At 40.1% G+C, this 14,101-nt stretch overlaps 1 protein-coding gene across 2 annotated transcripts in view; it reads left to right on the top strand.

Moving 5' to 3' along the window:
- Window positions 1-14,101, top strand: part of LOC148327759 (acid-sensing ion channel 1) — a 191,442-nt gene that overhangs the window by 140,900 nt on the left and 36,441 nt on the right. Inside the window, exon 1 of one of the 2 annotated variants that reach the window (XM_088308946.1) lies at window positions 9,271-9,950. The exons of the other annotated variant lie outside the window; for it this stretch is intronic. Coding sequence (XP_088165072.1) covers window positions 9,351-9,950 — 600 coding nt within the window. The 5' untranslated portion in view covers window positions 9,271-9,350. Of the gene's footprint in view, window positions 1-9,270; window positions 9,951-14,101 lie in introns of those variants that run through there. 2 annotated transcript variants of the gene reach the window in all.

Below are 14,101 nucleotides of genomic sequence, written 5' to 3'. Positions count from 1 at the left end.
ACAAAGGAAATTTTGCTTGGGGCAATCAATTGGTCAAAGGTTTCCCTGATCGCAAAAGTGTCCGTCTAATTAATTGGCGTAAAAGAAAATCATGATGTAGAGTGTGGTAAGGTTACACTCCAGTGCTACAGGTGGCAGTAGCTAAGTGAGTGTTCCAAAAAGCGCTGCTTGTGTCTCATTTGTGGGGTCTCTCCTATTTTAAAAATGAGTTAAGGTGTTAAAAAAGATTGTTTTCACAATGACTAACTTTTAAGGCGTTCCTTTAAATGTTTCAACTCTGACTCTGCTTTTTTCTTTGATTCTTTCACGTTCCAGCATAGACACATTACTAAAGCTCTTTTGTGCGTTTGGATGTAATCTGCTATTCCACCCCAAAACTCATTAAGGCAACATTTGTCTATTCTTGGACTTCTTTTATTTTCTTTCGTATTTTTATTTGCATTCTCTGGCAATTTAATCATTGGCGTAATTGAAGCACTGTTTCCTTCTTTCGTTTTAATTGTTTTTGTATTTTCAACTGGCTTTTAATTTGGCATTATTAGACAAAAGATGTATGGTGTCGCAAGGTCCCCGGATAAACATCATTGTCTTGCTTTGAGAAGGGATTTTTTTTTTTCAAATCTCATTATTGGAGCTTCATTCTTGTATTCTGTTAGTTTGTGTATTTCTTTTCTCATTCCATCATTAGACCTTCACCTTAATAGATTAGCTCGCCTTTCATCTAATTCTCTCGCTGATGAGCAAGCCAACATGTGCAAATATCAAAAGTATTTGTTTTTTTTCCGGTGAATGCCGCTACAACACCAACAAGCGAGTAAATAATATAACTGAGATTTAATTTACTAATAGTCAATTCCAAAGACGAGAACATATTTCCATTTTTCATCACTGGGTATGTAGCACCTCTTGTCCAACCCTGTCAAGCTACCATTTGCCATTGATACCTGAGTGCAATAAAACACTTGCACGGGACTTAATTGTCCTCCAAAGGGACATTAAGGCTCACACAGTAATCAGCTGAATCCTGCGTGAACCCTGAAACATGAAATTAAACTGCCGGTGAGTGGCTGATCTCTGGTTAGTGTCGCGTACACTCCAAGCGAAGCCGAACTCATTAGACAGGGACCAAAAATATAAATAAATAAATAAACCTGCAGTTAATGAATGTGGAAATAAGGTACATTGCAAACTGAAAGTAAAGGATATCCACTGTATGGCCTTTAAAAATTGAAGAAATATGCACAACAAAATGCAAGTGGAAGAATAAGCAGTTTGAATATGGTCCAAAATTAAATTTAGTTGAGTAATTAAATGAAAAAGTTCAATTAAAATCATTCACTACACAGACTGAAATGCTTTTTATTTCTAATTATGATGATTATGCTTATACACGTACATGCAAACAACAGTTCACATTCATACCTACAATTAAGTTGTCACTGAACCTAACTTACATGTTTTTGGAACGTGGGACGAAGCCGAAGTTTGTGAAGCATCAAACCCTGATCCACAGAACTGTGAGGCACTTATGTGAGCCACTAGTACATTGTGATGCTGCATTTCAACACACGCACACACACACACACAAACCTACTTATTCACATTCTTTATGCACATTAAAACCTTTATTCTAGCCTGTATCTTTTCTTTCGCTGATGTTCCTGGCATATTCTGCGGAGTCGTAACGTCGGGACGTTCCACTGGCCAATTTACACTCTGAGATGCGTCATACTGGTACTATAAGACATCTGCCAGCGGGCCCCTGAAGACAAGGCAGGTGCCAGCAAGACAAAAGGAATATCTTAACAAGCATCACTGAATCACTGACATTCGGCAGCGTGTCTCTTTTCCCGTAGACTTCTGTGTTCTTTTCATATATTCAAGAGGACCTATTTATCTACTCAACACTTCTTTTGCAGTCGGCAAACAATTTACTTTGCACCTTTTTCCCCACAGTCACGCAACATCTCACAAAATAGGATGACGAGAGGAACATGAGTAGTGGGGGGGGGGTGTTTAACACATTTTATATGATGAGCGTCCGAGCATGAAGCACCACTTAGTAAAAACCCCCCTGAGAACATGATGGTTTCACAGCCTCCTGCAGATTCCCTGCTGGTTCTGCTGCCTGCCTTTGAGCCCTTGCTAGCTGCCCTTGAAGCTTTACGGCATGCCTCAAAATGTCAATTTTTGTATTCAACCCTTTCCACCCGCCCTTGAACTATTGAACCTATCTTTTGACCGTCGGTTTCTAACCTTAAACTCTCACTGACTACCATGCAATCCTTGTTGCCTGCCCACCAAATGTTGCGAACCCCACTTCACCCTTGCATATTGCATTTCTATTACATCCTCATAGTTGTGCAGACCCTCAATAGCTTCCCTTGAACTTTCACTCTCTGTTCTTGTACCAAACACAAGCCACCATTGAAACCTCAACTTTTTCTTTAGGAAAAAAAATAAATGTACACCTTCAAACCTATGCAATGCGTCCTTCCATTGAACCGTTAGTGGCTGCCATCAAAAGTTTGACCTCCGTCCTTAAAATATCAACTTGTATCCTCAAACTTGTGGTGGCTAACCTTGCTACCTTAAATTCTCACATCAGACTGCTCTCAAAATCTTTGACTTCTATTTTTATGACATCAGTTCACTCATCTCAATTCAACTCAACTCAACTGTATTTATAGAACACTTTAAGACAACCAATGCTGTATAGAAAGTACGGTTCACGGAGCAACAATTTGTCTTACAGCAACAAACAGTAAAACAAATTAATAACAAAGACAGTAAAAAGCACAAAAACAGTAAACCCAAAAACATGACTCATGCTGAGTCAAAAGCCAGCGAACAAAAATTAATTTGAAAATAAATACATTTTTAAGATGGGAAGCAAGGGGGTTTGCCGAAAGTTTAGTGGGAGTTCATTCCGAAGAGATGGACTGGCAATGGAAAACGCTTGATCTCAGAGGAAATCAACTTTCTCTTAGTCCTCGTTACCTCAAATAGCGTCTGGTCCGCAGACCTGAGGCACCGGGCACGTGCATAGGGGTGAAGGAGCTCAGAGAAGTAAGGTGGGGCGAGAACATTTAAAGATTTGAAAACAAATAATAGAATCTGAAAAAGAACGGACACCAGAGTAGGAGTTATGTGCTCCCTCTTGCGAGTACCAGTCAAGAGGTGAGCAGCAGCATTTTGTACCAACTAGAGATGCATAAACGAGGATTTGCCAACTCCAAAATAAAGAGCATTACACTAATCCAGCCAAGGAGATCAAGACCTGGATGGCACTGAATTTCATGAATTTCAATGAGAACAAAACAAGTTATGGTGTTGGGTTCCAGTGACTCTTCCCATCCTGCTGATTTGTGACCTTTGGGTCCTTATTTAAAGCCAATCGTCTCAAAGTTGGGTCTTAACAGTGATTTGAAATTGGGCAAGTCTATGACGTTTAACTAGTGTGCAGGAACCCTCACTCTGTGTCCTCAAAACCTCAATTTCAGCCCTATAACAATTCCTGCTGCCTGTCTAGCAGACTGAACTGGAACCGTTTACTGTCAGGCATCAAAATCTCAATTTCTGCATTCATCCAAACCAAGCTGCCTTTCGTTAAAGCCTAATTATCCTGCCGCTTGAACTATTGTAGCCTGCATTTAATTGTTTTCCTGCCCTCCAAGCCTCCGTTGCCTTTTCCACTCTGCGGCCCATGTTGGCTGCCCTCAACTCTTACCAACTTTGCCTGATTCACTGCAGTCTTCCGTTGAATCTGACTTAAAACTCTTAGTCTTCTTAATAGGAGGAATCTGAACCCTTTGAACTAAGCACTGCTTCAAAGTGAACAATCTGCTCCCCATTTGAAATTAAATTTGCATTTGGTTTCTGTAGTGTTCCCCATTATAGTTGCATTAAGGGCCATTTATTCCATCAGGAGCCTGATTCTGCCACGTTCCACCCAACGCCTCCCTCGACCCGTGACTGATGAAACTTAACTGCTGTATTGATGTGAATTGTGGACTCATCAGGGTTTGGCCGCTCTTCTGCACATTTATTTGCATTTGTCCATTGCCAACACATTGACGTTCTTTACAGTAATCAGTCAGGAAAGTATGTGCATACGTATAAGGCCCGCCGAGAGGCGCCCATGGAGAAACGTGACCCGATGTAAAAGAGCTGTCACGCATTGTGTGGGTTTCTGCAACTTGTTTTGTTGCAATTCGAATCTTGAATCCCAGTGTCCAAACATCACAGATGAAAAGCCAAGTCAAAAATGTTATGTTGTACCTCATGATCACTTCACACCAAAAATGACTTTTGCAGGTCCAAAACGAGATCTGGCTTCTGCCAACCAGCCTCACCAATACAGATTACATGTTGTACGCATATTGTGTTCTACAATTATGAAATATCAATCGTCGCTGACCGGCGAAATCGTCGTGCTGTCCAGATGACGTTTCAGGAAATCAAAAAATGCAACCTTGCTTGAGTTTCCAGACACTGTTCACCATTTGTTCAAGTTGTATTATACTTTGCATTGCGATCATATAACAACCTGTTGCCCTCTGGCAGGCGCCACAGGTGCATCAAGACAAAGACTAGCAGACTGAAAAGCAGTTTCTTTCCGAGAGCCATCTCATCTCCATGCTGAACTCTCACACACAACTACCCTTAACTTGTAGAACATCATGTGTTTTATTTATTTGATGTCATATTTATTTTCTATTTAATGAAGCTTTAATTTATTTCATTGATATATTTAATTAAATGATTGTTATATTGCACTGGAGAGGGGAGCTCTCCAATCTCATTCTGATTCTGACATTGCACCAGAAATGCCAAGTATTGAAGTAAAAACCGAACCTTAATTAAGAAGAAATTTTGGACATCTATACTAGAGTGGAGTAGTTACTTTTCAGGCTACTTTGTACTTCTACTCCGTACGTTTTTACAGAAATATTTGCACTTTCTACTCAATACACACATAAAAAAGCTTCGTTACTATTTAATTTTAGATTGTGTTCAATCTAGTTTATCATTGTTAAAAAAAAACAATCAGGGTAAATTGAGCAAGGGCGCTGTAAACTTTGCGTACTGAAGTGAACCCTCAGTTACTGAAGTGTAATTGAATTTAGCTGCATCAAGTGTGTCGAGGGTGCGAGATTGGAATTCAGACAAATTATATATTATATATACTATTCCATTATAATATGAGTTTAAGTGCTACACAGTATGTAATACCTAGTGATGTACTAGCGCTAGCTAATAGTACATGTTCTCTGTTTGCTATGGCTGGTTAATTAGAGAGACATGCAATGGTTTACTGAAAAGCAACAGGCTTTGTCATTCAATATGGCAAGCCTGTTTGATATTTGAAGTTTGACTTTACCCACATCAAAATTGACAGTATAAATATCTGTTATACTTATTTTAAAATATATCATTGCCTTATGCAATACTGTATTTGTAAGTATCACTACCTACTTTTGGATAGTTTTACTTGCACATCTGTGGCCCTCACACCTCCCAAGTTTGGATGCACACTTGCCAAACAATAAATCTTAAGATGATATGCCAGTGAAGTTGCCCTTTTTGCACCATTACAATACTGGACTACGGATAGTCATCAAGTCTTCCACACCATGAAACACATTAATGCTTACTAGTACACTTGGCACTTTATTTATTTGCCTTGTAGGCCTCCTAAATGTAATCATTTTTAACGGCCATATGTGAAGCTGAAACAAGTAGTCTTCAATGTAACGTTTCATAAAATTGTTTTGGGGGGGGTGAGGTGGGTTCGTGTACAATATGTTCCTGTGATTCAGCACAAACCTTTGTCCTTCAAGTCAAGTCAAACATTTTGGGGTCTGGTGCATTCATCTGATCAGTCATTATTTAAGATAACGCAGAAAATCGACTCGCATTCCACAAAAACATAACAAAAGGAAAATGCTTGACTTGACTCCTGTTTCAGTGCAGTAACTATGTTTATACTTTTAGTTAAGCAAAAAGCTGGAGTTGATTCGTCAACTTCCACTAAAGTCTTTTTAAATGCCAATATCTATACTTTTACTTGAGCAATAAATGTGAATCTTTTTTACACCTCTGCATTGCACACAAACTTCAACACACCACCCCCCATAAAATATATTCAATCCTAAAATTAATATGCCTCAAAAAAAAAAAAACGCTAATTTAGCGTCATTAATTTAAATAGTACAACGAGAGAGCCGGCGGCAGCCGTGCACTTCACAGTCTGCTGCTATGCCAAGCCATCACTGTGCAAAAAGCCTTTTAATACATCATAAAAAGCAAAACCGCCTGTCATCCTCACAAACTCATTCTTAAAGGTCTTATCCATTAGCGGTGCAAAAAATAAAACGTAATTAAATTAAGCAGATATTATGATGCAACAGATCCTTAACCTCATGGCTCATGAGGGTCCTTCAGCGATGAAGCAATAAAGCGATCAGTTTGAACAAAACAAGCCAACTGAATTCCAACCACCCTAACTATTTTCACTTATTAGTCTGAAGACATCCAGATATTAAATACAGGTGGCAATTACGCCATGCACCTTCAGGCGGAGTTTTTGCAATACTTCTCAGACCTGACTTGCGTTCAAGAGAGTTCAATCTATTTACGCTGCTTTAAATTAGTTCATTTGTGGGGGCAAAGGGGAATATTGCACCATATTTGGACAAAAGGGGTTTATCCAGTACAGCAAGGATATCTAATTTCATGTGTACCTGTGGCTAAGAGAGCCAATCATGGAGAGTCTCTGCTGCCGAAACGCTTGAGTGAAGTCAATAAATGGAACGATCATTGCCAGTAGCCTCTCAATTATCCACACTGTCCTATAATCTCGCCCACTTCCTCTCTTTGTCGTATATCCTCTTTGACAATTGTCTTGTTTGAGGTTCACTAAAAAAATAATGCAGTACTGGCAGAACATCAAAACATTGTTTCCTAATAAAAAGAGCAAGGTTCGAAGGTTTTCCATTGCAGTGTGTCAGATGTGCGGCAGAGAGCGGCCGACTGTAATTGGTTCGTGATTGTTCATTTGAGTCACGCTTGATCGCGTCGCTCAGTGTGCGGCTGCCCTGACTCAGTTCCCAAACAACCCTCTGAAGACTTTTCGGGATTTCCCCTCGGTGCAATCATGAGCAACGGGTGAAGATTAGCGAAAAGAAGTCATTCTTAAACTGGGGTCTGCGATCTGTAGCGTGCACAAAATAATTTACAATACATGTCTTATTATTTGAAAAAGTGCACGTTGGGGACCGGTACGCCAAAAAAAACAAACAAAAAAAAAACAAGCATAATCCGATTACTCCTTCATACATTTAGCTTTGAGCCCATTAAAACCTCTTATTTAATCGTGACATAATGAATTGATTTGTCAACCCAGCATCAAGTCTTTCTTTTTACAAAAGCAATGAAGTTATTTTTTAAACAAACAAATAGTGGATGGTTTTCAATAATGATCCTTTTTGGAGTACTTAGTAAAGGCATCCTTACAACTCATCATTAAAACTTATTCTCATGAAATCTAAATTCATAAAAATGTGAAAAAGTACAAGTCTGAAGTGGTGTTCCTGTATGTTGTAAGGTGATTTTTATCTTGGTGAAGTAGACAGAATGAATGTGATGCCATGGGTGTTGTGCTACTTCTGACTGCAAGTTGACGCTGTTGTGCCTGTCGTGTGTGGGACAATGTGTCACTAAAAACTGTTCTGGAGTCTGCCTCGTTCCATTTGACTGGTGAAATGGGGTCAAACGTTGCTAGTGGTGACGTTGGACTGGTGAAATTAAATCATGTGACAACATTAGAGTCTGTTCTCCACAAAAATACTCACATAAAAATTATGTTGCGTTGAATCTACTCTCAGTATTACAATTTATCCAAAAGGTTACTCAAGTAAATGTTACAGAGTAATGGTAGCAAGTTATTTGCACCTCTGGTGGTGGTGGTGGAGGGTTGGGGGGTAGAGATGCTGAGGCGAGATCAAAGATAAGGACCCAGCCAGACAGAATGGGACCTGTAATGTACGATTTTTAACTCAATCTATTTCCTCTCGAGGGGCTTTTGACAAATGTCAAGTGTCTGCCTGCGTGGATGATACGAATCAAGAATACTCAAGTTGAAACTTTGATTTTCCTTATTGTCATTCTGCTTATTTGCCTCAAGTTTGAGCAAAAGTATTATTACGTGCTCAGTAACGGAACACATCAGTCCAAAGTGGGGATGTAGAACAGTGAACTGCCCAATGGGAGCATTTCATTGAGGCCATCATGCAAAAAAGCCACAAACATTTGAACCACATAATATAAAGTATTTATTGTTGTTGCATAAATGTAATGCTAAGTATTGCCCCCAGAGGCTAAAATTAGGATATACTTAATGTGTTTTTTGTTTGTTGTTAATAAGCGGCCCAACACATGATCAGGAAAAAAATACATCAACACGTGTGTTTTCACTATTCTTAATTTTTTTAATCAAGATGACCACACCACGCACACACGACATTTCCAATGACAATCACAAGTCTTCTCTGTCTAACAAGAGGGCAGCAGGGGGCCACACGATTTCCAGACAGCTGGAAATTATTACAAAAAAGAAAGCGTGCTCAGTAATTATTTGATATTAAAGAACAAGCCATTGTCCAGGAGTTCTATATAGCGCTAAATTAAAAACCAAATGGTGAATCCTAATAAATGATCTAAAACAAAAATCAATTATGCCTTTCACATATCACCTTTCGAAAGAACCTTGGCTCTGTATAGTACCAAGAGTCCCATACAGAATCTCTGAAACACAGATAATTTTTTTTGAGAGTGACGCTAATAAAATCTTCAAAAATTGACAAAGCAACGGCCTGTCTTTGGAAAAACTCAACATGAGGCACTAAGCAGTGAACTTAGCATGTCAGCCATTGCTTTGGTATCTTTAAGTGCTGCAGAAAGAGCACAAAAAATGCAAATAGGTGAGTTTTCAGCAAAAAGCTGGGGATAGGTTGAACAGAAAGGAGGAAAAACGTGAATGGTTACGAGGGAATTCCTGTACTGTACAGATACCGTTTTTGTGTTTCTTTGATGCATTTTCACTGGGTGGACATGCGTCTTGTCTATTAAAAAACTCCTAACGTGTAGGTGGGAAGCTAAAAATATAAAACATAGTCCTCTGCACAAGCAGCAGCGCTCTTGAATTCTCTCTCTCGTGTTGCTCTCTCTCTCTCTCTCTCTCTCTGCCGAACTCGTATCCATCCGAGGGCGAGCATTCGTGCGCTGGTTGCGCACGACCACACTGACCACTTCTTCTCCTGCGTTTTGGACTCCCGCGCAAGAAAAATATGTGCCAATGCGATTCGTCCGCCTCCAAAGCGAAGCCTCCGGGCTCCTTGGCCGAAGTGGGTAAGCTTTTCGTTAAGCACACCACCTTGCACGGGCTGAGGCACGTCTTCGGTGGGGGATCGTACCCGCGCCGGGTGGCCTGGCTGCTGGCGTTCCTTGCGGCTGTGGCTCTGCTGCTCCTCTGGTCGTCCAACCGCGTGCGTTACCTTCTCTCATCGCCCGTGTACACTAAGGCGCACATGGTGTACGCAAAGCGGCTCGTCTTCCCCGCCGTCACCATCTGCAACCAGAACCTGCTCCTCCCCAGGCGCATGAAGAAGACGGACATATTCAGCGCCGGAAGGTGGCTGGGGCTCCTGGGGAGGAACTGGCAGGTGTCCCCCGCGGCCAGGGAAGCTTTGGAGGCCCCGTCGCAGCGCACTGAGCCGCCCTGGTCGCCGCTCTCCCGTATCCTGGACTTCAACCACTTTCTGCCCCCCCCTCGGGAGTCGCAGCCGTCCATGAGACAGCTGCTGGACCGGCTGGGGCACCAGCTGGAGGAGATGCTCTTGTACTGTCGCTACCAGGGAGAGATGTGCGGCCCGCGCAATTTTAGCACCGTGAGTGTGACAACAGTCTTTTTTCGCCATTTTTTTAATCCAACAGCAACAGGTTGCTGGAGTTGACTGGCTGAGTGCGTGCTGTTGATTGGTAAGGCAGTCGCCTCTTTATCTCATCCTCGCATTACCGACTTCTTTTCTGGACTCACGTCGCACCACGGTGTAAATTGTCTTCATAGTCTTGATTCCAAACCAACATTTTCCGACATTAGCAGACCCAAGGCAGATCATTAGTCACATAATTGATAGACAATTTATCTGGGCACCAATGTTTTAAGAAATGGAACAGTTATTTTGTTGTTTGTTGTTGATTTCGAGAAAAATATGTCATATAATTTCATTAATTAGCTCAAACATACACTTTTCAATCAAATTGTATTTGCTGATTCATGTGCTTTGATACTCAGGCACCTAAATATAAGATAATTTTTTTAAAAACATAAAGGTGATTAAATATTTTAACTCAGTTAACTCAGTTTTATTTACTTCAAAAATTGATTTGCATGTCTTGCAAAACCAAATTCCATATTAGCTGTACATCTTTAGCACATGATCTGAGAACAAAACACCCTGCTTAAATTACCACCACAAACCAACACTGCTGGAGTGTGGTGCTGACAACTAAATGTACTGTACAAGTTTTGAAAATTGTTTCTAAGAAAAAATCCTGCAAAGATGACTCTGTTTAGATTATATTTAAGGATCAAAGAAAGTTATTAGAACAGTCTTTTATTTAAAATACACGTCATATTTGGTGATTTTACATTAATTGCAATATATTATTCAAGTAAATACCTGTTAAAAGCTTCTCAAAAATAGTAGTGGAAAAATATTTGATCAATCGCTATTAATTACGGATTTTTGGGGGGATTAATTAGTTTAAAAACATGTAATCGCTTGACAGCACTAATATATGTATATACATTACATAGTTTTACTTTAAGTAAGTTCAGAAGTGGGTTTTCGTCCATCCAAATCTTCGCCCCTTTAACACTAGGACTACTGGGATTTTTAAACTAGTAGACCAACCAGAGCCGCGCCCTGTTGCACTCTGGCAATGACGTCATCGACTAAAATGATTATTACTTGTTGCTCAAGTGGCTAATAAAGGTATTTTGTTTCATAAAATTCAGTTGGGAGTATCTTGTCCGGTAGACTAAATTACGACATATAAATGCATGGGAAAAAAATGGTCTTATTGTCCTATGCGGGTCACCTGTTATAAAATATACCTGCTTTGAGGCCAAAGGAGACACGTGTTGCAAATAACGTTATTGCACTTCAAGTAAAAAAAAAAAAAAAAGGAATTCAATAGGAAGTGCGTCACAAAACAACTCCGGAGCACACCCTCTCTTATTTTCTATGGGGGCATGATGTCAACAAGCACCACATAAGATTGATTTTGACTGTCTGGTATGTACTGCCCACAATGTCATGACTGTCAAATCTAACAATGTATTTTATCTCATGTGACAAGGCTCCTCTTGGCCAGGGAAGGGAGACTTTTATATTCGGACTTGCAGTGTCTCACCCGAGCGTTTCGTCCGCAGACTCGTTAATTTTGAAGGAAATGTGATGTCGATTATACTGTATAAGATTTTACATAGATCATGGTGACCAGCTGCGTTTATCAACTCAGCCGCTTGTTGCTATGGAAATCCAGCGGTGCCGTCCCAGCGCAATGTGCTTGATGTTTAATAGGGCCGTCAAATTGTCTGGTACGCATAATTAAAGTAATAATGACTCATTACTATTTTTAGATTGTTTAATACCATAACATTTTACCATGGGCTTGAAATATTTACAGAATTAAGTAAAGTCAAGAGGCCAGGAGCATCTTATATCCAGAAATGCACAGTAAATAACACATCAAAGTTTGAAAACCGTCAAAATGACTGTTCTAGTAGTCCTAGTGTAGACAGAGAGATCAACTGAGAGGAAGAGAGCGAGAGACAATGTGAAACTCAAAAATACTGACGCAATAAGCATGGCTGTATAAAGAAGCAATTGAGATCCAAAATAAGCATCTTAAGTTGTATTTCATTTGAACAAAGGGATGAAGTGCAATAAATACGGCCATCTCTACAGTGTGACCGTGGTCAGAGGTCATCTGTAAATTTGCCCCGAGTGACTACAAGAGACTGAGAAAGGGTCCGGTACGGTGTAGCGATAGCTTCTTTCTGCATCATTCTACTGGTATTTATAATATAGATAATGTCCTATTTAGTAATATGGAGACTTGCGGCCATTAGTCCGAAGCGGCTAATGTATTTGCAAATCCGTTTTATGGGTAAATATTGTTATTGTGGCTTTTAATCCAGTGTGTTTTGTATTCAGGATATTATGGTAAGTGGATGTATGTGATGCGAATATGAATTAGCGTACTAGTGATCTTTAAAGAATGTTTAGGAATTATAAAACCTCTGTCGCTAGCCTCTCATCATGCGCGGATGCTTGTTTATTTATTGATTTATTTTTTTAAGTACTACTGAAGTGCAAGGATGGACACGCTTTTAAAGAACAAGGACGGACAGGGACGCAGGACAATTATTTTATGTAAAAGGACGGAGGGACGATGGCAGAAGTGTGCCCAAGTCTTAGGGTAAAGTGCCCATATGTGGTTGTTAGATTATGTTTAGTTTTTAATTCACACAAATTCCAAGATGTGACTCAAGTAAATATATATAAAAGCTTTTTTTTCACAGTGTTAATATTCCAACTGTTAGAGTAATTTAGAATAATCTTCAATAGACTGTATAAATCTGACTGTTTTTTTCATGAACACCTACTCCTACAATGCTGCTGTATTTTAATGTTGTTTTTGGTGGTGGTAGTTAGAGAACTAAGTATTTTTGAGATTTACTTGATAAAAGAAAAAGTTTCAAAAGCACTGCTCAAGTATATATGTATACAATACGTGTGCTATGGCTTCGGTTTAGTATTACCATTGCTGTGGCTGCACAGCTGTCGTCACTTTGCAAAGGTGCCGCTGCTTCCACATAAATACATTTTAGGAGCTTGATGGGAAAAATCAAGCCAGCCGTATGGCGCCTCCTTTGGCGTCCATCACTGCTGGATTGATGTGTTTACAATCACACACTCACAAGAGACCTGTACTGCCCCTAATGAAGATTTTTGATTCATGTTGAGCTGCTTGTGCAACGCACTCACTGTTGGCCTTTAATGGTTAGCAGTGATTCCCAACCAAGATGCTGGAATATCATCACTTGTACCGTGGGAAATAATCCAATTTCACTGGCCGCTAATTGGTCTGAAAGTAATTATTTATTCACTTGTAATCTTTGTTCGTCCATCTATGAAAGTGACTTATACTGACAGCCAGCTACATTAAAAAGATCTTTCACTAGATTGGAGAAGGTACTCCAATCTTCACCTGTGTATCCACCTGTTGCCATTTATACAACAAAAAGATAGCTTTGTGTTAAATGAAACAGGCACACATTTCGGACTGAGGTAGTAAATTTGCGGGAAAATTGATGACAATATACAAGACACAGTATATACTTTCTGTGAAATTTTTATTTGGTGTGGTGTGAGCAGAGGTGCCAAATGTAGGCCTACTCATACTCTCTACTTAAGTAGTAGTAAACAAAAACATACAAATATACAGATTTAATCTAATCATAGTAATAGTAAGATTTTCATGTAAATACATTTCCCCCAAAACTGGGAAAAATAAAAGCTCTCCCCTGCTGCGGACAGCACATCCCGATCGGTCGTGAGAGTGCCGACGGCAAGAACCAAGGATGTGATACTGTGCTGGCATCAGCGCATCTCGGCGGTCGTCGGCAAGCTTACAACCCGTCGGAACCATAGACTTGCATCACATTGCCCTGCTTTCCATTGACTACTGTCGCACATCTTACCATGATATCGTGTCTACAAACACCATGCAGTGCTTCCCAACTAATGATGAGGGTGTAACGTTTTAACTTGTAATGATAAATTGAAAACATGTGACCTTGCAGCTCAGCAATGCGGTTGATTGGATCTATGGTTCAAATCCCATTCCAAAGTGGCCCGTGGCCCGGTACTGGTCCGCAGCCCGGGTAGTTGGGGACCACTTTGCTAGAGTCTAATTCCCAATCACTGCTGGTGTTATCTGGAACCAAACCGACATGGAAATGAGT

This window comes from Idiotropiscis lumnitzeri, chromosome 11 (assembly GCF_059441095.1).
Source record: "Idiotropiscis lumnitzeri isolate Australia: NSW breed Sydney's pygmy pipehorse chromosome 11, RoL_Ilum_1.0, whole genome shotgun sequence".
Lineage (NCBI taxonomy): Eukaryota > Metazoa > Chordata > Actinopteri > Syngnathiformes > Syngnathidae > Idiotropiscis > Idiotropiscis lumnitzeri.
The sequence above is the reverse complement of the archived record's forward strand: the minus strand, read 5'-3'. Positions and strand labels throughout refer to the sequence as shown.